Genomic DNA, 19924 nt, shown 5'->3' with positions numbered 1-19924 from the left:
GAGCAGGGAAAGGGAGGCAGGGGAAGGAAGAAAGGAAAGAACGACAAGAAAGACAAGAAAGGAAAGAAGGACAAAAAGAAGGACAAAGGGAAGAAAGGGTAGGTATCCTACATCAGTGTTTCTACATCATTTTCTATCTGAAGGACCCACACATTGATATGCATTTCAGTCAGACAACTCTTGGATTAAATTTAGAATATATTTTTGTTGAGCATAATGGAGCATAGATATATGAAGCATAGATTGGTGTCAGGGCTCTGAATCTATTCATTCCCTGTAAGCATGAACATTTTAATAAATGTTACATGCCAAATAGAATTTACAGGGAATGCATTAAGACCCCCATGGGAATCTAGAAACAGAGCCTACAGGTGGATCATGGCGGGGAGGCGGTTGGGATTAAGAATATTCATGGGCAGCAGCATACAGCGAGGTAAGCGACAGACAGCAGATGATACGCCAGGAGACAGCGATGACAGCAGAGGAGCAACAGCCAGCAGCACGACAGCACAGCCAGAGAGAGAAGCCAGAATGAACAGGTAGGCAGAGAAGTTTAAATAGCCGCCCCGGATCAGGAGAAGACCGCATGCGACTGGTCACCTGATCAGGTTGGCGCTCTGCCTTGAGTTGCCTGCCTGAACTAGCTCTGCGAGCCGCGCATCATTTGGCTGCGGACCATCATTTGAAAATACTTTGTGCCAGTGTAAAATATCAACATAGATATAATATCTATGTTTATTCAGGCCCTCTTCCCAACGATGAAAAAGAAAATCATCTTATGTTCCAGGTTGTAGATATGCTATTTTCGAATATCCGAAATTAGAAATAGGCTTTTAAGTGTTTAAAATTGTTCCTCATTTTGCTGGGGACCCCCTCAAGGACCTCTACACCTGCGGGACACTGGATCCCACTTTGGGAACCTTCACTTTCCATCCCCCTCCTGAACCCCCTGAACTTCTGGTATTCCATAGTTGAGCAGTATAATATGCATCGTAGCTTTCCTGTTCACGCTATCGAATGCTTTACAAAAATGTACAAAAAAGCTTTCTTCTTTGATACCCGAAGTTCTTCGATGATTCTCCTTAGAGCAAGGATCTGTGGTAGAGTTGATCCTTTCCTACGGAAACCGTTTTGGTTCCTACGGAGAACTGGGTCAATATGAGGTGTTATTCGGTTAAGCAGAAGAGAATTGTAGATTTTGGAAGCAATGGCTGACAAGCATATACCTCGGTAGTTCCCAGGCTGCTGGAGGTCGCCTTTCTTGGGTAAAGGTATGAGAATAGATATGGAGAAGGCGGTGTCAAATGATGTGTACTGTAAGCTCTGCAGTTGTTCAGACTGTTTTGCCACTTCTTTCTGAACAGTACATAGTCGAGTTGTGCAAGATGTCCAGTTGGATATCGATGCGTCAACAACCTGCCTGGGCGGTTCTGAAACTTGGTGTTACTTAGCGCCTATGAGATTGAATTGATCCAGAAAGGCCGTTCTTGTTGCTTGCTTTATGGAGGGTGAAGGGTGCCTTTTCAGGTCCGAGCTGTGCATTGAAATCTCCTCCAATGATTAGCAGATTGTGTGCTGGGACGGCTGAGACAACAGAGGACAGATCCTTGTAGAAATTGACAACATCTGTCTCATTCCTGTCCTCGTTGGTTGGACTGCAGCAACCAATGACAGTTGTCTCTGGGTTGCCAACGAGTGTCATAGCTATTATCCGTTCGGTGTGTTTAATGATGTTGTGGCAAGCTTTCAGTGCTCTTGGGGACAGAAGAAAACCAACACCTCTGATGGTAGAATTTGTACTGTTCTTCTCAGCTGAGGCTGTGATGAGCATGTAGGAGTTAATCTTCTCTTGAACAAGTACACCTGGATGGTGCACTCTGCGCTCTTGAACGCATATGACATCAATACTGTGATGGTGAGCGAGGAAAGCTAACTCGTGTTTCTTTTGAATGGAACTATAGTTTGAACATTAAAAGTACACTGAGAGGTGTCTTTCTGCGTTTGTTTGGATACTAGGTCTGCATAATTCAATCAATCACTTTTTCGATTAATCAAATAATTGAGAAGCACATTTTCTTTTTTTTTTACTATGTTTTCGCCCCTGTCCGTCTGTGTGTGTGTGTGTGTGTGTGTGTGTGTGTGTGTGTTTGTCCGTCCGTGATCAAGACGTATCTGTCCGATTTTTCATATTCCATCCTGATTGGCTAAGATTGGCATCTAAAAGTTTGCTGGAGTGGCTTGTTTTGAACAAAATGCCTCAAATCGTGAACGCAGCGTCCGATTGCCGTGAAACTTCACATTGACCTGTTATAGCGCCACCAGGAGGCCGATTTTTGCAAATTGCACATTTCAACATAATTGTGTCTGTGCAATAAATTCATACAATGCTGGCCCACCAGGTCCATAACCTACATGGCCTGGCGGAGACCTGTGGTCCGAGGAGCACATTTTTCTAGTATTTCTTATTTTTTGTTGTAAAAAATGTCTAATGAACTTTTTATAATCAACTAAATCAATTAGTCTGATTAAATACTTAGCCCCTATTTTAAACTTTGTCTCAATGTAAATACTGTATATACTGTATCTCTGAGTTCCTCCCTTCTCCTCTTGCGTCCATCTCTCTGTGCTGCAGCGACGATGGCTCTAAGAAAGGCTCCGACGAAGACGAGGACTCCATGTCCGATGGAGAGATAGCCCGGCTAAAGGAGGAGGTGGAGGAGAAGAAGCTCCTGGTTGCCGTCATGAGGACCAAACCATGGAGGATGAGAAAGAGGCTCGAAAACCTCAAGTAAACTTTCACCTCTTATAGTAACTGATTTAACCACATGAACCCCATCGTCCCTATTCTGGGGGCAAACATTCCACGTCGCGTTGTGAGCTTGTAGATTGGCTATTTTTGCCAAAGATATTTAGTGTAGAGCAAAGACAGAGGAGGAGGCCTAGTAGCGAGACCTGCAGGACTCCAGTCAACTAAGTATAGGGTTTGAGGGGTTCTAAAGGTACAATCCGGCACAATCCGGCACAATGAATAACACATTTGAACCAATCTGTATGGTAGAGTATATATGTTAATACAATATAACTGGCACACCTGCAGTGGTTGGGGGTGGTCTCCCTATGACTTCTTCCACTGAGAAATGTGAATACAAGAACTCTCGCCCCAAAACACACTCGTTCCGGGTCAAATCTGGCGACCTCGGAGCAGTCGGACCCACAAATCCGAGCGACCTCGAAACGTTCGGACCCACCAGGTATTTCTGGCCACGTCAAAAGTGGCCAACCTTGACATCTCGGGGGTACCGAGACTAGGGGGAGGGCTATGATTTACGATTCTGTCCCTTTCGGAACGTACAGTAACTCAAAATGCGGACTTCACCACGTTCGGCAGTGGCACGGTGACTCGCTCGCCTTACAGCTCCCTCGGCGGTGCCTCTCGTGCTCAAGTCCGCTTCAGATGACGAGCCTCTGTCGTGGTAACTACTTCCGAACGTCGTGGGGGGGGGGGGCTCCGCCACTGGGGCCAAACGTTCCGCGCCAAGCGGGGCGAGTGGTCCACCACTGGGGCCGAGCCGCACAAAAAATGGGGGTGAGTGTGTTTTGGGGCGAGAGTATTTTGGGGCGAGCGTTCCGTTTACTAGAAAGGTAGATCTATTGCCTGAAGCTCAAAATGCAATATCTCCCCTTCTCAGTAAAAATGACGGCCCTCGTGCGGGAGACAAGGGTTAGAAACACGGGCAGGACATTAATCTTACGTACCGCAGCTTTAAAATGTTCCTCGCTGTTCTCAAATGTGAACAGCGGCTGTCCTCTTGCTCCCCATCTCTTTGCTGCAGGACAGCTCAAGCGTTTGTGGACAAGTTTGAAGGAGCGCTGGGCAAAGGCAAAGGCAAGAAGTGGTTTGCCTACAAAATTAAGATGATGAAGGTCAGAACCAAAGGGAAACACTGCATCATTTCATTGCTTTTTGCTTTGTGCTGTCTTCATTTTGGAACCGCTTTCTTTTTTCTTTGTGTCGTGACAGAAATGGATTAAGTTCCAACGGGATTTTGATAATTTCGCTACATCGTGTATACCATGGGAAAGCAAGATAAAGGAGGTGGAAAGTGAGTAACTTCCTGGTTCAACCTCTGAACAGATTCCCCTGCTTGAAAATAATGTGTACCTTACATGATATGATGTTCAACCTCTGGCGCCCCTCTCAGGTCACTTTGGGTCATCTGTGGCGTCTTATTTTATCTTCCTGCGCTGGATGTACGGCATGAACCTGGTTCTGTTTGGCCTCATGTTCGGACTGGTGGTCCTCCCAGAGGTGAAATAGCCCACTGTCAAATCCTCATTCAAATTTTACCCTGAAAATTGTGTAAATGGAAGTAAATGGACCCATAATCCATTAAGACCAGGAAAGCATCTGTGTCATTTTGAGATTTATTTGGGCTATTAAAAAATAGCAGATATACAAGCTCATAGCGCGTCACGGAGTGCTGCGCTATGAGCTTGTAGATCTGCTATATTTTTTTTAATCGTGAAAATCTTTGCAAATCTTTGAATCGATTTTTGAAAGCGAACATTTGTAACTCAAATCTTTTCTTCTGGGGGTTCTACAAATGTCTTCGAAATCCAAACAGTTTTCTGAAAAAAACCTATGTTGCTTTAATATCAGTGGTGCTCAACCTTTTTCATGTCAAGGACCACCCAAAATGATATGTATTTGGCCGCCGACCCCCCCATCTCAAAATATGTTGTTCCAGGGACCCCCAAAAGCAAAGATTTGAGGTAAAGATGTTTGCTTGAAAAAAAATATATATTCAAAGATTTGCACACATTTTCACAATGTTTAAAAAATAGCAGATCTACAAGCTCGTAGCGCTGCACCGAGCTTGTATATCTGCTATTTTTCAATAGCCAAAGAAATCTAAAATGACACTGATGCTTTTCCCGGTTTTAATGGGTTAAGGCTACATTCAATATCCAATGTCCATTTGCTTCCATTTGTTTTGTTTTTTTACTGTGTATTGAAAGCTTGACTCATCTGTCTTTCTCTCTTACGTTCATGTATTAATGTCCAGGTGATGATGGGCCTCCCATATGGCTCCATTCCCAGAAAGACGGTGCCCAGGGAGGAGCAGCCTACTGCTCAGGATTACTCTACCCTCATGGACTTCAACGTAGGTGAAACCATAGACTGTGTCTGTGTAAAATGAAGCCTATTTGCTATTGGTTGGGTAGCTTGTCAATCAAGAACGGGGACGGGGAATGAATGCTATTGGTTGTGTAGCTTGTCAATCAAATCATCCCGCCCCTCCTAGAGCATACCTTACTTTATCGTCAATTTTAAAATAAATGGGATCATAATTTAAAACTAGTGACTGGAAGCATATAGTATTTATGACTATAATGATATACTATAATATAATAATATGTTTATTACGGTAATAAAATCAAGACTAAAGTTCGTCAAAAGCCCACCCACTTGAATGGAGAAAAAATCTTTCTGACACCAGCAGGGGTAAAACAGCGAACCTACAGGCCATTCATATGAACTTTTACTTCCTATATAGACTCAATTTCAAAGCAGGAAGCTGTGCCCTTGGGTGAAACATGAAGTGAGCTGCTCAGCTCTCCAAAATGTCACTCGATCTGCGCCCATGGTTCCACCCACCCCCCTCTTGTCATTAATTCTAGGGATAGGTTTTAATCCTGCTTCTGGTCAGACTGAATTAAATAAGTGCATATACTTTTGGAAATGATATGTCTGATATGTTTAGTGTTTATTTTTGATAATAATTTAACAGTTTAATAATAGATACAAAATGTAACCACCGACGTCCCTATTTTGGGCAAATGTTATTTCTACAGCGCGTGAGCTTGTAAATGGGCTATTTTCACTATTTGTCATACAATAAAGTTTATAGGGCCTAAAAAGCCAGTGGTTCTCTGAGGAACCCAAGGAAGCTTAAAGGGTCCCTGGGCCACACTTTGAGAACTGTTCACAAAGTGTGGCCCAGGGACCCTTTAAGCTTCCTTGGGGTGTTCCAAATGGACGCTACAGGTCTTATGTTTTTGAGTCATATAACTGTATTGTTTAAGTCAGTGGTTCTCAAAGTGGGGTCTAGGAACCCTCAGGGTTCCTTGAGGGGGTTCCAAACCGACTAGACCCTTACAGGTCCGTAATTACGGGGTCCATTTGGTTCCATATGTACACTCTCTGAGTTACAGACCACTCAGTTATGGGGGTCCTTTAACCCATTAAGACCCGAAGCCGATTCTACAAATGCTTTCTAAATCCCAACAGTATTCTGAAAAACGTATGTTTCTACATCAGTGGTGCTCAAACCTTTTCATGTCAAGGACCCCCAGAATGATATGTATTTGTCCGCCAACCCCAATCTCAAAATATTTTGTTCCAGGGACCCCCAGAATCAAAGATTTGAGTTAAAAATGTTCGCTTTAAAAGAATATCTATATTGACCGATTTGCACACATTTTCACGATTTTTCAAAAATAGCAGATCTACAAGCTCGTAGCGCGGCACTCGGTGCCACGCTATGAGCTTCTCAATTTCACAGATGCGTTCCAGGTCTTAATGGGTTAAATTAAAAGGTTTGAGAATTGAGAAGTTGTTAAGAAAAGGTATACCCTCTGCACCTATCCCAAGATGACCTCCACCTCATCTCTTCTTGTCTCAGGGATATTGCAAGTACTCCATCCTGTTCTATGGATATTACAACAGCCTGAGACAAATCGGTCTGCTGAGTTTCCGGCTGCCTCTGTCTTACCTGTTGGTGGGGATCGGCTCCTTTGGCTACAGCCTGATGATGGTGATCCGCACGTGAGTTGTCAACTTCATCATCAGCTTGACTTTTAGAAAAGTTGTCAAAAATACCTGGTTATAATACCAGTGAAAGATTATATTAAAAAAAATGTTTTTGTTCAATTGAAGTGAAAGTTAAAGTCCCCATTTTGACAAACATACGATAAAAGGATACTTGTGTACAGGCATGTGTTTGTAACCATAACTTTGATCTAATGTTAAGGCTAATTTGTACTTTGTCACATGATCTTGTTGCTCAACAAAGATAATAACAAATTATCCACTGAATGTTTCAGTTGAAATTGAGTGTTGTCTTGTGGGTCCGCATTCGGGTGATGAATAACTCTGTGTAGGTCTGCAACTATCCATTATCTTCTCAGTGATAATTCTGTTGTTACTTTTTATTTATTGTCTCCGCCAGGCCGAAGGCGTGGCAGAGACTCTGGGCCCTTTCTTGTGCGCTGCCTTACCCCTTATCCCTAAACTTATTAGCCATATTTTACCATTTTGAAAAACATTTTAAAATAGTCCAACTAGCCGATCTACATCGACACATTGTGAGCTCGTAGATTGGCTATTTGGACTATCTTGAAATGTTTTTCATAATAGTAAAAAAAGCCAAAAATGTTTAGGGAGAAGGGGTAAGTCCGGCCGTGCGTTTGTCTGTCCGTGTGTCTGAATTCCCATTAGGCCGAGGAAGAAATGCCACCCTTTTCACATTGGCCCTATTATTGCGCCACCAGCAGGTCGATTTTTGCAAAACACATTTTTGGAACAAAATGCCTCAAATCATGAACGTGTCCGATTGCTGTGAAAGGCCTAGAAAGAAATGGAACCCTTTTCACATTGGCCTATTATAGCGCCACCAGGAGGCCACAATAACCCACCTGACCTGTGCTCCGCGGAGCACTTTTTCTAGTTTATTAATGAATCGACGTGAACAAATTCTAATCGTTTTTATAATTGATTAAATAAATAAATCGATTATCAATGATTTAGTTTGATTAACTCTTGCACCTCTACAACTCTGTTGTGTTCAGAATGGCTAACAATTCAGACGTCGGGGGCGGAGATGGAGATGACTCACAGTTTACCTTTTCATGGAAGATGTTCACCAGCTGGGATTACCTCATTGGCAACCCTGAGACCGCTGACAACAAATACGCCTCCGTCACCACCAGCTTCAAGGTAAACATGGAGACCGTTAAGGCACTTTATGGTTTCCATTTCACTATCTATGTTTTGCACCCTGTCCGTCCGTCCGTCCGTCCGTCCGTGTGTCCGTCTGTGAAAAGCTAATCTCCGGTGCCTGGTGACTGTGCACACACACTCCCTGGATGCCAGAGCAGAACCTCTGCCCCACATTTTTCACATGGGCTTGTTATAGCGCCACCAGGAGGCCGATTTTTGCAAAACAAATGTTTTGACAGTACTCCTGCAGATGTTGTCCAAACATCACGCAAATCGGTACACAGTATCTCTATAGTCATTAAACGAAACGTGTCTTTCAGATGTTTCATATTCCATCCTGATTGGCTAAGATTGGCTTCCAAAGTTTGCAGGAGTGTTCCGTTTTGAACAAAATGCCTCAAATCATGAACACAGCGTGCGATTTCTGTGAAATTTTGCGCGCACATTCCCACATTCTCTGTCAGCGACGAGGCCGGACCTGAAATGACTGCTGGACTGAACATATGAAAACATCCTTTGGGAACAGTCGATGTTTGGGAAGCACAAACGTATGGGGCAGGAAATTAATCACCTCACCTGCCCATTGTGTGCCCCATACATTTGTGCTTCCCAAAGGAAGTTTTGAAATGTTCAGTACACACGCAGCACCAACAACCTTTATGCCGCGGAGGTCAGTCTGCTAAACGGGCGGGGATAGGACCGATCTATGGCCGTGTATTTGGAATACGTAAGATCTCAGACATTCTGGGGCTAAAGTGGGCCCTGGTCCAGGAAAGGTTGAGAACCACTGCGCGGGAGTTGACAAGGATGAGAATTTTTCTTTACAATTGCGTGCCTGTTGTGTGCTTGATGAGCACAGGAGTCTATAGTGGACGAGCAGGAGAACCAGAAAGACGAGAACATCCACCTGAGGAGATTTCTGAGGGTTCTGGCCAACTTCATGATCACGTGCAGCCTGGGTGGCAGCGGCTACCTCATCTACTTTGTGGTGAAAAGGTCCCAGGAGTTCGCCAACAGGGATGACCTCAGCTGGTATGAGAAGAATGAGGTAATACTGACAAAGTCGGGCCTAGAAAGAATTGCAAATTCCGCTAGAGTGGTTTCGTTTCTCAAAGTTGGGTCCCGCGACCGCGAGGGGTCCTTGATGGGGTTCCAGGGGGTCCCCAGTAAAATGAGGAACAGCTTAAACACGTAAGCCCTATTTGATTTTTTAGGCTACCGAAAATAGCAGATCTACAAGCTCAAATGCAGCACGATGCGACTCGTTGTGAGCTTGTCGATCAATAGATTGACAACTTTCAGTGGTGGAAGAAGTATTCACATTTTTAAAGTAAGTAAAAGTATCAATACCACAGTGTAGAAATACTCTGTTAGGGCGCGCTCCCACCAAAACATGGTTGGCTGCTGTTAAACGCAGGTTGTGCACGGCCACAGTTTTTTGCAGCCAGCGGATTCTAAAAAACGGGAGTGACGCACCTGTCACTCACTTTCAGGACCCTCCCCATAGCCCGCACCGCCTTCTGCCTTGAGCACCATGGTGCTTCCTGAGTTTTGAGACGGTACGCCTTCGACTCACCCGATTTGGCAGAGGAGGAAAAGCAGCTCCTGCCTCCAGCAGTTTTATGCTTCAAATGGACAAGTCGCGTAGAGCAGATAAACGCACAGTCTGCGCGACATGCGGAAAGATCCGCTCTTGTGTGAATCCACGCATTTACACATTGACAAAGCATTGGCAGATTCCGCCCCAGAGGTAAAATAAAAGTGCGGTGGGAGCGCGTGCCCTTAGGACACGGCCCCACCGCACTTTTATTTTACCTCTGGGGTGGATGCTTTGTCAATGCAAATGCGTGGATTCCTGGTCTTGCGGATTTTTTCCAAGAATCCACGCATTTGCATTGACAAAGCATTGGCAGATTCTGCCCCAGCGGTAAAATAAAAGTGCGGTGGGGCCGTGCCCTGACAAGTAAATGTTCGGTATTCAAAATTTACTTGAGTAAAAGTATAAAAGTATTCTCCCAACGCATCGCGATGCAACACGTTGTGAGCTTGTAGATCTGCTATTTTCATATAGCCGAAGTATATATAGGGCTGAAGTGGTTAATGCATGTTTTCTAATAATCCAAATCTACAAAGTAACTAGTAACTCAAGATTTCAAATAATTGTAGTGGAGTAAAAAGTACAATAGTTGCCTCTGAGATGTAGTGGAGTAGAATTAAAAGTATCGAAAATTGGAAATACTCCAGTAAAGTACCTCTACAGTACTTGAGTACATAGTTACACTTTCCACCGCTGACAACTTACATATTATTTTGTCCAGTTGGAGCTCATCATGTCCCTCCTGGGCCTGGTGTGTCCTCCTCTGTTTGAGACCATCGCTGAGCTGGAGGAATATCATCCTCGCATCGCCCTCAAGTGGCAGCTGGGACGCATCTTCGCTCTCTTCCTGGGAAACCTCTACACCTTCCTGTTCGCCCTGTTCGACGAGGTCAACTCCAAGGTAAGTGCATCTTCGCTCTCTTCCTGGGAAACCTCTACACCTTCCTCTTCGCCCTCTTCCTGGGAAACCTCTACACCTTCCTCTTCGCCCTCTTCCTGGGAAACCTCTACACCTTCCTGTTCGCCCTGTTCGACGAGGTCAACACCAAGGTATACGCCTGTCACTACATTCATCTGTCATATTGACATCAGTTTTTACATTTATTTTATGTTGTGTTCAATTTTATTTAGCTTTCATTTTTTAGCGGCGCTCTATACCTGACTTTGTCCGTGTTCACCGTCAACGTTCTGATTGGTCAGACCCGTCAACGTTCTGATTGGTCAGACCCGTCAACGTTCTGATTGTGATTGGTCAAGCTTCTCGTGACACATGGCTATAAACACATTATAAACACATATCGATGACAAAATGTATCAAAGGCGCCGCTACCTTCACACAGGGTGTGATTTTTTTCTTTGTACTTTGGTCTGCATTTGATGTCATGAAAGGTGCTATACAAATAAGGTTTATTATTATTATTATTATGTCATTACCAACAAAAATATTAGATCTACAATTTCACTATGTAAAGCGATGTGCCGCGTTGTGTAGGCCTACTTGTGGATTGGCTAAGTATATGGCCAGTTGTGGAAGTGGTATCTCCCTATTTCAACTTTTTGCCAGACCCAGGGGGTCGGCCTACCTGAGGCTTTGTCGGTCGGTCGGTCGGTCGGTCTGTCCCTCTTTTCCTCTGCACACACGTCATGCGAAGTCCGGCCATTCAGATTTCAACCACTAGGGGTCTGGCAGTGCTCCGAGGAGCACTTTTTCTAGTTTATGTGTATATCTGTCTGGTCTGGGTCTCCTGACTAGCTTTGACAGTTGATTGTTAATGAACACACTAGTGAACAATGAGGATTAAGCGTAATCTCTTGTCTTTTTAGCTGGAAGAAGAGGAGTCCATAAAGAACATCTCTATGTGGAACATGAGGGAGTACTACGCCAACTTCACTCTCTCGTCCAATGACTCCGAGGCCACACCTCCCCCCATGGACCCTGGTGATGTCATCAGAGGACCCTGCTGGGAGACTGCCGTTGGCATTGTAATCATTCACAAAAACATTGAATTGTGTTGATTTTGACAGCAACTTTTCATGCAGTTTTTAGTCATAGTCTTTTGAATAAAATTCCATTTGGTTTTAGTCTAGTTTTAGTTGACAAAATATCATGCGATTTTAGTCGACTAAATCTACAGTTGATTTAGTCGACTAAAATGTATTTTGGGCGGGCCTTGGTGGCTTAGTGATGCCTGATTTATACTTGGCCTTGTGCCGAAAATAGCAGATCTACAAGCTTGTAGATCGGCTATTTTCGGAGCGCGACACCCGCCCGCAAACCAAGCATGAAATTACTTTACTGGATCTCTTATCCACTAGTTCCTCCGTAACATTTTAGTCTATTTTTTATTTGTTGACAAAATTGACAGTATATTTAGTCATAGTTTTAGTCACCATAGCTTAGTTTTTATTACGTTTTCGTCAGTGAAAAAAGGTAGTCGACCAGCATTTTTTTTACATATTACATATTGATTTACAATTTACACTTACAGTACATAATTTATATTGGATTTACATTTTGATTTATTAGAAGCCATTCCGATCTACTCACTCACTCATCTGTGGAGTGTGTAATCTGTCTGTATGTCTGTCTGTCTGTCTGTCTGTCTGTCTGTCTGTCTGGCCGTCTGTCTGGCCGTCTGTCTGTCTGTCTGTCTGTCTGTCTGTCTGTCTGTCTGTCTGTCTGTCTGTCTGTCTGTCTGTGTTGGTCGGTCGGTCGGTCGTTCGGTCCATCCGTCCGTCTATGTGCATTTTGTTTTTCTGTGCTCATGGACATGTCCTGCCTTGGTATTGTTCATTTGACAGGAGTTTGTCAAGCTGACTGTGTCAGACATCCAGGTCACCTATCTCACCATCCTTATAGGTGACTTTGCCAGGGCTGTCATTGTACGCTTCCTCAACTACTGCTGGTGCTGGGACCTGGAGGCTGGATTCGTAAGTGTGTTTGGTTTCCTTCATAGCGACTTTGCAGGGTATACAGATCTCTGCCTATGGGCTCCATGCTCATCCATGTAGTGGCCTTGTGGTTAGCGTTGTGGTTAGTGTCTATAACAGGGGTCTTCAACAGGGGGTCCGGGACCCCTAGGGGGTCCTCAGAGCTACTATAGGGGGTCCGCCAAATCTTTGTGTGATAGTATTTCGTTTTTTACATGAACCACTTGAATCTTAGAATTCCTTTTCTGAGGGGAACATTAGCTGAAAATAGCAGATCTACAAGCTCTCAACGCCTCCGCTGCGAGGCGTTGAGAGCTTGTAGATCGGCTATTTTTGGCAAAGAGGTATAGGTGTCGAGGGAGAAAAGAGCAGACAAAGTAAAAAAAAAAACTTTAATCTGAAACACAATTTTATACAATATAGAGTAGGGGGTCCCTGCTTCATCTCTCTCTCAGCTAGGGGGTCCTTGGCCTGAAAACGTTGAAGACCCCTGGTCTATAACAATGGCACCCGAAGCCTGCATGCTTGGCACTCAAGGTTTGGATTGGGGGGTACTAGTATCATGGCCAGGGGGGGTGCACTTGTAAATCAAGCTGCCATTAGGTAGATCTGCTTTTTTCTTTTCTTTTTTTTTAACTATTTTTGAAGATATGAGATTATGAGAAATAATAATAATACTTTCTTGGTACATTTTCTAAATGTCAATACAGCAATGCATTGACATTAAAAAATAAAATGTACTTTGCAATACTGTACTGGGGTTGAGTACTTAGTCCACCACTGGTCTTGATATTGTGGAAGGAATGTTGTTTTGCCTTGGTGCGTAAAAGTCATATTATTTGGTGACTTTACTGTGTTTAAAACCATTGTCTCTGTCCACTGCACAGCCTTCATATGGTGAATTTGATATCAGCGGCAATGTTCTTGGGCTGGTCTTCAATCAAGGAATGATCTGGTATGATTTTTTCTCTCTACCCAAGAAGGTGTTGTAGAGTGAGATAGGACATGTGTAACATGTATGCTATGTTTTCAGCAAATGTCCATTAGATATACAATGGTAAATGGTACAGTTTGGACCAACAAGCAACATGTTTTAACCAAAAACAGGCAAACAAATCTTTTTATAATGTCAGGTTTTTCAATGAACAAGGACATCTTTATTAGAACATGCTGCCTGGCTCTCCTCATACCCACTGGTGTGGGTTCATGAGGGGGGAAACGTATGTACTTATGTACAATGTTGAGGTACTTTTACTTTACTGGAGTATTTCCAATTGTCTATACTTTTACTTCTACTCCACTACATCTCAGAGGCAAATATTGTACTTTTACTCCACTACAATTATTTGAAAACTTTAGTTACTAGTTAGTTACTTTACAGATATAAATGATTACATTATAAAACATACATTAACCACTTTAGCCCTATATCATACCTAGGCTATTTGAAAATAGCCGATCTACAAGCTCACAACGCGTCGCATCGCGGCACGTTGTGAGCTTGTAGATCTGCTATTTTGAAACATTTTAGTACTTTTACTTTTGATACTTTAAGTACATTTTGATAGCAATACTTTTGTACTTTTACTCAAGTAAATTTTTAATCTAGGACTTTTACTTGTAACGGAGTACTTCTACATTGCAGTGTTGATACTTTTACTTAAGTAAAACATTTGAGTACTTTTCCTACTGCTAGCATCCCTATTCTAGGCATGTCATAATAGGCCTACCTGTTCTCCCTGTGTCTCCAAAGGTAGGTACCCTCACAAAAACATGCAGTAATCCTGGTCTCTATACTGCCTCCCCCTGGTCAGCCGTGGCGCCTGATGGAGGGGAAAGGAACTGGTTGGAATAACGTGTTCCTTCCACACGCTACGTCTAACCAGGGAACCTCCCCCCTGTCAGGTAATAAGAAGCGGCTTGCTAGCTCTCATGCAATGAAGGAGGTATGAGCTCGGCTCTAGGCTCTCCCTAGGCTGGCAGAGGGAGTGCAGCGCCCAGGATTACCTAGACAATTGGCACTGGGTGAAAAAATGGGTTACAAAATCGTGGGATAAAAGATTCAAAATTTGAATAATAGGCTTGCCTGTTTTTTTTATTTTTTTTATGTGTGTGTGTGTGTGTGTGTGTGTGCTGCAGGATGGGTGCCTTCTATGCCCCAGGGCTGGTCGGTATCAACGTGCTTCGCCTCCTCACCTCCATGTACTACCAGTGCTGGGCTGTGATGGCCACTAACGTTCCGCACGAGAGAGTCTTCAAGGCCTCCAAATCCAACAACTTCTACATGGGCCTGCTGCTCCTCATCCTGTTCCTCAGTCTCCTGCCCGTCGTCTTCACCATCATGACGATGCCTCCTTCATTTGATTGTGGACCGTTCAGGTTAGACCTCTAGTATTACTACGAAAACTACTATACACCGCAACTAGTACTGCTACTGTTAATCAGTGGTGGACAGTAACAAGGTACATTTAGCCCACTTGAGAAGTGTACCAAATACATTTGTTTGAGTATCTGTACTTTACCTGAGCATTTGTGTATTTTGGATACCTCCGGTCCAGCACATTTCAAAGACAAATGTTGTACTTTTGACCAGCACATACTCAAATAGATTAGGACCATCTGAATACCAGCACACACTCAAATAGTGTAGTAACGTTACTCATCAAAGGCTTACTTCACACTGGGTGTGATTTTTATTATTATTATTATTATTATCATTATTATTACCCTTATTATTATTATTATTATTATTATTATTATTATCATTATTATACTCTGTCTGCCACATGTATAGTGGACATACACTACTAACATGCCTTTTGTCAGTAATTGGTTCTACTCATTGTTCCAGTAGTATTAAATGGTGATTACATGAATGAACTCTCCACAGTGGGAAGGAAAGGATGTTTCATGTGGTCCTGGAATTTATTGAACTGGACCTGCCATCCTTTATAGGATCACTGATGGCCATGGCAGCCAACCCTGGCCTCATCATACCTGCTGTGCTACTCATGGTGTGAGTATGCTTGTCATACTGCCTCACACATACAGTAGATATATACACACACACACACACACACACACACACACACACACACACACACACACACACACACACACACACACACACACACACACACACACACACACACACACACACACACACACACACACACACACACACACACACACACACACACACACACACACACACACGTGTGTGCACTCAAAACACAAAACCTTTTACAGTTTAACTCGTTGAGTACAAGTGTAAATTATGGTTCCGTCTACTCAGTTTCTTGTCTGTTCACACAGCAATTTTGTTTCTCATGTCTCTGTATGCAACTGTTTTACCCAATTGTTTTCAGTGTATTGGCTTTTGTATTGACTGATTCCATTAGCTTTCACAGAAATAACCGATTCCATTCACAGTAATAACTGATTCCAATAGCTTTCACAGAAATAACCGATTCCATTCACAGTAATAACCGATTCCAATAGCTTTCATTCACAGAACTGATTCCAATAACTTTGTCTCTTAACAGACTGGCCATTTATTACCTGAACGTAACTTCCAAGGCTTACCAGCAAGCCAACTTAGATCTGAAGAAGAAGATGCAATTGGTGAGTGGAACAGGCAGAGAACTCTATTCATACAAACCGATATATTTGAAAAATGCGATTATAGTTTTCCAAGTTTGAAAGACCTATATGAAAACCTAGAATCACCAGTGGCGGTAACTATTACTTCCCAATCAGCGTGGCCCAGCGTGTTCTTGTTTCATTACCCAGCATTGGTCGGGTTACATAGGCTCTCCCTCTCCTTCTCTCTCCCTCCCTTCTCTCTCCCCCTCCTTCCGTGTCTTCTCACTCCCTCTCCCCTCTCTGTCTCTCTCTGTGTCTCTCTGTCTCTCTTTCTCTCTTGCTGATCAAGCTCTAGTCTGAATTCACACACACAACATCCCTCTCACTATTCCCACCTTATCACTATGCCTCTCTCCCTCCCCTCTCCCTCCTTGTGACTTTTTATCTCTGAAGTTTGGGTCTTTTTTTCCTCACAAAATGTGAACTATAGGCTGGTGTCTCATTGTCAAGTAAAAGTCATAATTGCAAGGAAAAAGCTCTTTACTCTTTAAATACTTGACGCCCCACCCCCTTTTCTTTCTATCTCTCCTTTGTCTCTGTGTCTTACTGTCTATCTATGCACCCAAACCTCTCTTTTTGTGTCTTCAGGCTCGGGATGAAGAGAAGAACAGGAGGAACAACATGGACTGCACCAACGAGAACATGAAGGACTTAGAGGACCTACTCCCCAAGCCAATTGGTGGTGTTCCGGAGCCTGAGTCTGAGCCTGGTAAGTTGTAATCTCCTGCAAGTGCCTGGTACAGGTCATACAGGATCTGGACTAGAGGACTTGCTCCCCTGGAGCCTGGTAAATGAAGTTGCCCTGCTAGGGCATGGTATAGTACCAACACTGGTAGATAAAGTTATTTTGCATACCTACCTACTTACAAGGACATGTGTGTGTAGGAGAGTATAGCCTGCGTAGAGAAGAATCAGAGATACCTGATACCGGGCAGTTGACCGAAAATTGTTCTTTATTAAATAAGGTTTTAGTGAAGGCAGTGCGCAGGACTACTTCTTTTTTTTATCTACAGTACCCAACACTGACATTCATTCATAATGGGGCCCTACCAAATTATACTATGCTCAATTAACCAGATAAGATAATCCCTGCTGTTCCTATTTTGGGCAAATTTTTCCAAGACCCCCCCCCGCCCTACAAAATCGGCTACTGCATTTTGCCATTCAGCGCAAGACGAAGTATAATAGGGCTTAAGTGAAGGCAAAGATAACATGCCATAACTAAACATACAATGACATTCCTGAAACTATTTCCTCTTCTCAGTTCTAATGAACGTGCCATTTTTTTAATCAAAGCCTATAGCGAGCATGATGACCTTCCCAGAAAATGGAGAGTTGCTGTCGACTCAATATCTGTCTGGCCATACTATGCTGTACTTGTGTGTCGCTGCGACGCGTTGTGAGCTTGTAGATCTGTTATTTTTGGTGCGTGACAGCATGTGCACAGTGGTGTAAAGTATCCAAGTACTCAAGTACTATACTTAAGTACAATTTTGAGGTATTCTTACTTTACTGGTAGTATTCCTGTAATTTTACTTCTACTCCACTACATCTCAGAGACAAATATTGTACTCCACTACAATTATTTGAAAACTTTAGTTACTAGTTACTTTGTATTACTTTGATTATTATCACAAAACATATATTAACCACTTCAGCCTTATATACATTTTGGCCATTTGAAAATAGCCGATCTACAAGCTCACAATGCGTCACAATACGACGCATTGTGAGCTTGTAGATCTGCTATTTTCAAAAGATCCTTATACATTTTATACATTTGAAAACTTGCATAGTGAGTACTTTTACTTTTGTATATTTTGATACCAATACTTTTGTACTTTTACTCAAGTACATTTTGAATTCCGAACTTTTACTTGTAAAAGAGTGTTTCTACATTGCAGTATTGATACTTTTACTTAAGTAAAAAAAAATCAGCACTTTTTACACCACTGTGTGCACCTCAGAGTGAATCAGGCCTTAAACTCCCTACGGTCCCTCTCTGCCCAGAACCCGAGCCAGAGCCAGAGCCAGAAGAAGAAAAGCCGAAGAAGAAGAAGAAGAAAAAGGTTGTGGTAGAGGAAGACGTGGAGCTTGAATCGGCCAACCCCAATATCGGAAGGCCTGTGGTCCGGCAACCGGGCCCCAGGCCCAGAGGTGGCCTTCCTCCTGTATAACGGACGGAGGAAGTCGTAACTTGCATCCATACATACAGGTTTTTTTTTCATTCCTGGAATAACTCCTTATTATAGTCTATTCATGAAAACTAGTAATGCATGTTATTAATGAATAATATTGATACAAAATAAACTATTCTACACTGCAGTGCAAACTATTCCATATACTGTGGTATTACAAACAGGACATTGGATATGATTGTCAACAAGACAACAAAAATGTATCTAAATGTATCACTTTTAGATTTACCAAAATATATCTTTAACAGACTTTTAAAAAATACCAGAAAGACTTTGTTTTTGTTTGTATTGAAGTTGGTAGTAATACTATAAGATAATGCAATAGGCTATTACCTATTGAAATGAAAAATGGAATCTGTAATTAGAATGTAACTTTGGACCTTATGTGTCACTAGCCAATGTGTGTCAGTATGTAACTGCTTTGAGTGATTTCATTTTGTTTGTTTTATATATTTGTTTTATCTTGTGTTCAATGCTAATTTTAACTTGCTCTGCGATCTAATGTGATGCTCATTTTTGTTTCATGTGCATTTGAGCTTTGCTCTGTCATTTATTGTGTAGGTAGGTTATTTGACTGTTATGTACACTCGACGTTGCTTGAAATTAGGGTAGCCTCAGTGATTTTCGAGTTGAAATAAAGGTTTGAAATTAAATGAAATAACCTGTCAATTTAATCTGTAAAGTTTTATATCAACTGCCTGCGGAGAAAAAAAATCAATTCCTGACAAGTTTTATATCAATCTGCCTATGGAGAAATAAAGCAAGTCCTGATTATGTATTTAGTATTTTTAAAACATCCACCAGAGGGCAACATGTTGACTTTCTGTCCATTTCTGTCAAAATAGATTGAATTGTGCATGTTGCATGATTCAGAATCAAAATGGTGACATGATCCCAGATAACTATAGTTATTTGATTTGAAGTAGACTTTGCAATAAAGTTCAACATATTTGAATAACATCTTCATTAATCTAAGGTTTTTTTAATGAGTCTGCAGCTAACTGAACCAACTAAAGCAGTGGTTCTTCTCATACAATTTCATGGCAAGGACCGCCAAATCGATACGATATGTAGCTTTTGTGCCAGAGACCCTCATAACAGATGATTTATCAACATTTGTCAAAATGTGTCACCATTAAAAACAAATAGCCGATCCACAAGCTCACAATGCATTGCATTGCAATTGCTATTTTTGAATATCTGAAAAACTAAATAGGGCTTAAAGGCATTGTGTGCAACTTTGCCCTGTGTTTACATAACAAAACAAATAAAAAACATTTTTACCAATTATTTCTGTCACGGGGCAACCAGTGCCCTATTGTAATGAGGAACTTTGCATGCACACACACTGCACAGCTGCTTCCCATAGCATTCACCAGCAGGCCGGCTGGGAAGGGTGTTTAGTAGTGTGCTGTTGCATGTTTTCCTTACAGGTGTATATCTGAAGATATTCTCAACACACGAGGACTGAAAGGGTTTTAAATGTTTATTGATTGACACTGAGTGGGGAAGTTGAATTGTTTGTGGGGTCACCTGTCTCTCCTCTGCAGT

At 42.5% G+C, this 19924-nt stretch overlaps 1 protein-coding gene across 1 annotated transcript in view; it reads left to right on the top strand.

The window, feature by feature from the left end:
- tmc2a (transmembrane channel-like 2a) overlaps window positions 1–18488 on the top strand; it is a gene marked incomplete at its 5' end in the record, with an annotated part of 19422 nt that extends 934 nt beyond the window's left edge. Inside the window, 17 exons of the mRNA XM_084047242.1 lie at window positions 2633–2788; window positions 3834–3924; window positions 4022–4103; window positions 4203–4309; window positions 5067–5165; window positions 6687–6829; window positions 7852–7999; window positions 8862–9050; window positions 10321–10500; window positions 11424–11582; window positions 12402–12530; window positions 13418–13485; window positions 14670–14909; window positions 15421–15546; window positions 16076–16154; window positions 16764–16884; window positions 18186–18488. Coding sequence (XP_083903368.1) covers window positions 2633–2788; window positions 3834–3924; window positions 4022–4103; window positions 4203–4309; window positions 5067–5165; window positions 6687–6829; window positions 7852–7999; window positions 8862–9050; window positions 10321–10500; window positions 11424–11582; window positions 12402–12530; window positions 13418–13485; window positions 14670–14909; window positions 15421–15546; window positions 16076–16154; window positions 16764–16884; window positions 18186–18352 — 2284 coding nt within the window. The 3' untranslated portion in view covers window positions 18353–18488. The remainder of the gene's footprint in view (window positions 1–2632; window positions 2789–3833; window positions 3925–4021; window positions 4104–4202; window positions 4310–5066; window positions 5166–6686; window positions 6830–7851; window positions 8000–8861; window positions 9051–10320; window positions 10501–11423; window positions 11583–12401; window positions 12531–13417; window positions 13486–14669; window positions 14910–15420; window positions 15547–16075; window positions 16155–16763; window positions 16885–18185) is intronic.
- Window positions 18489–19924: the final 1436 nt, after the last annotated feature.

The sequence above is a fragment of the Gymnoscopelus microlampas genome (assembly GCF_963454915.1).
Source record: "Gymnoscopelus microlampas genome assembly, chromosome: 21".
NCBI classification, from domain to species: domain Eukaryota; kingdom Metazoa; phylum Chordata; class Actinopteri; order Myctophiformes; family Myctophidae; genus Gymnoscopelus; species Gymnoscopelus microlampas.
Note: the sequence above shows the minus strand (reverse complement) of the source record. Positions and strands in the feature narration are given on the sequence as shown.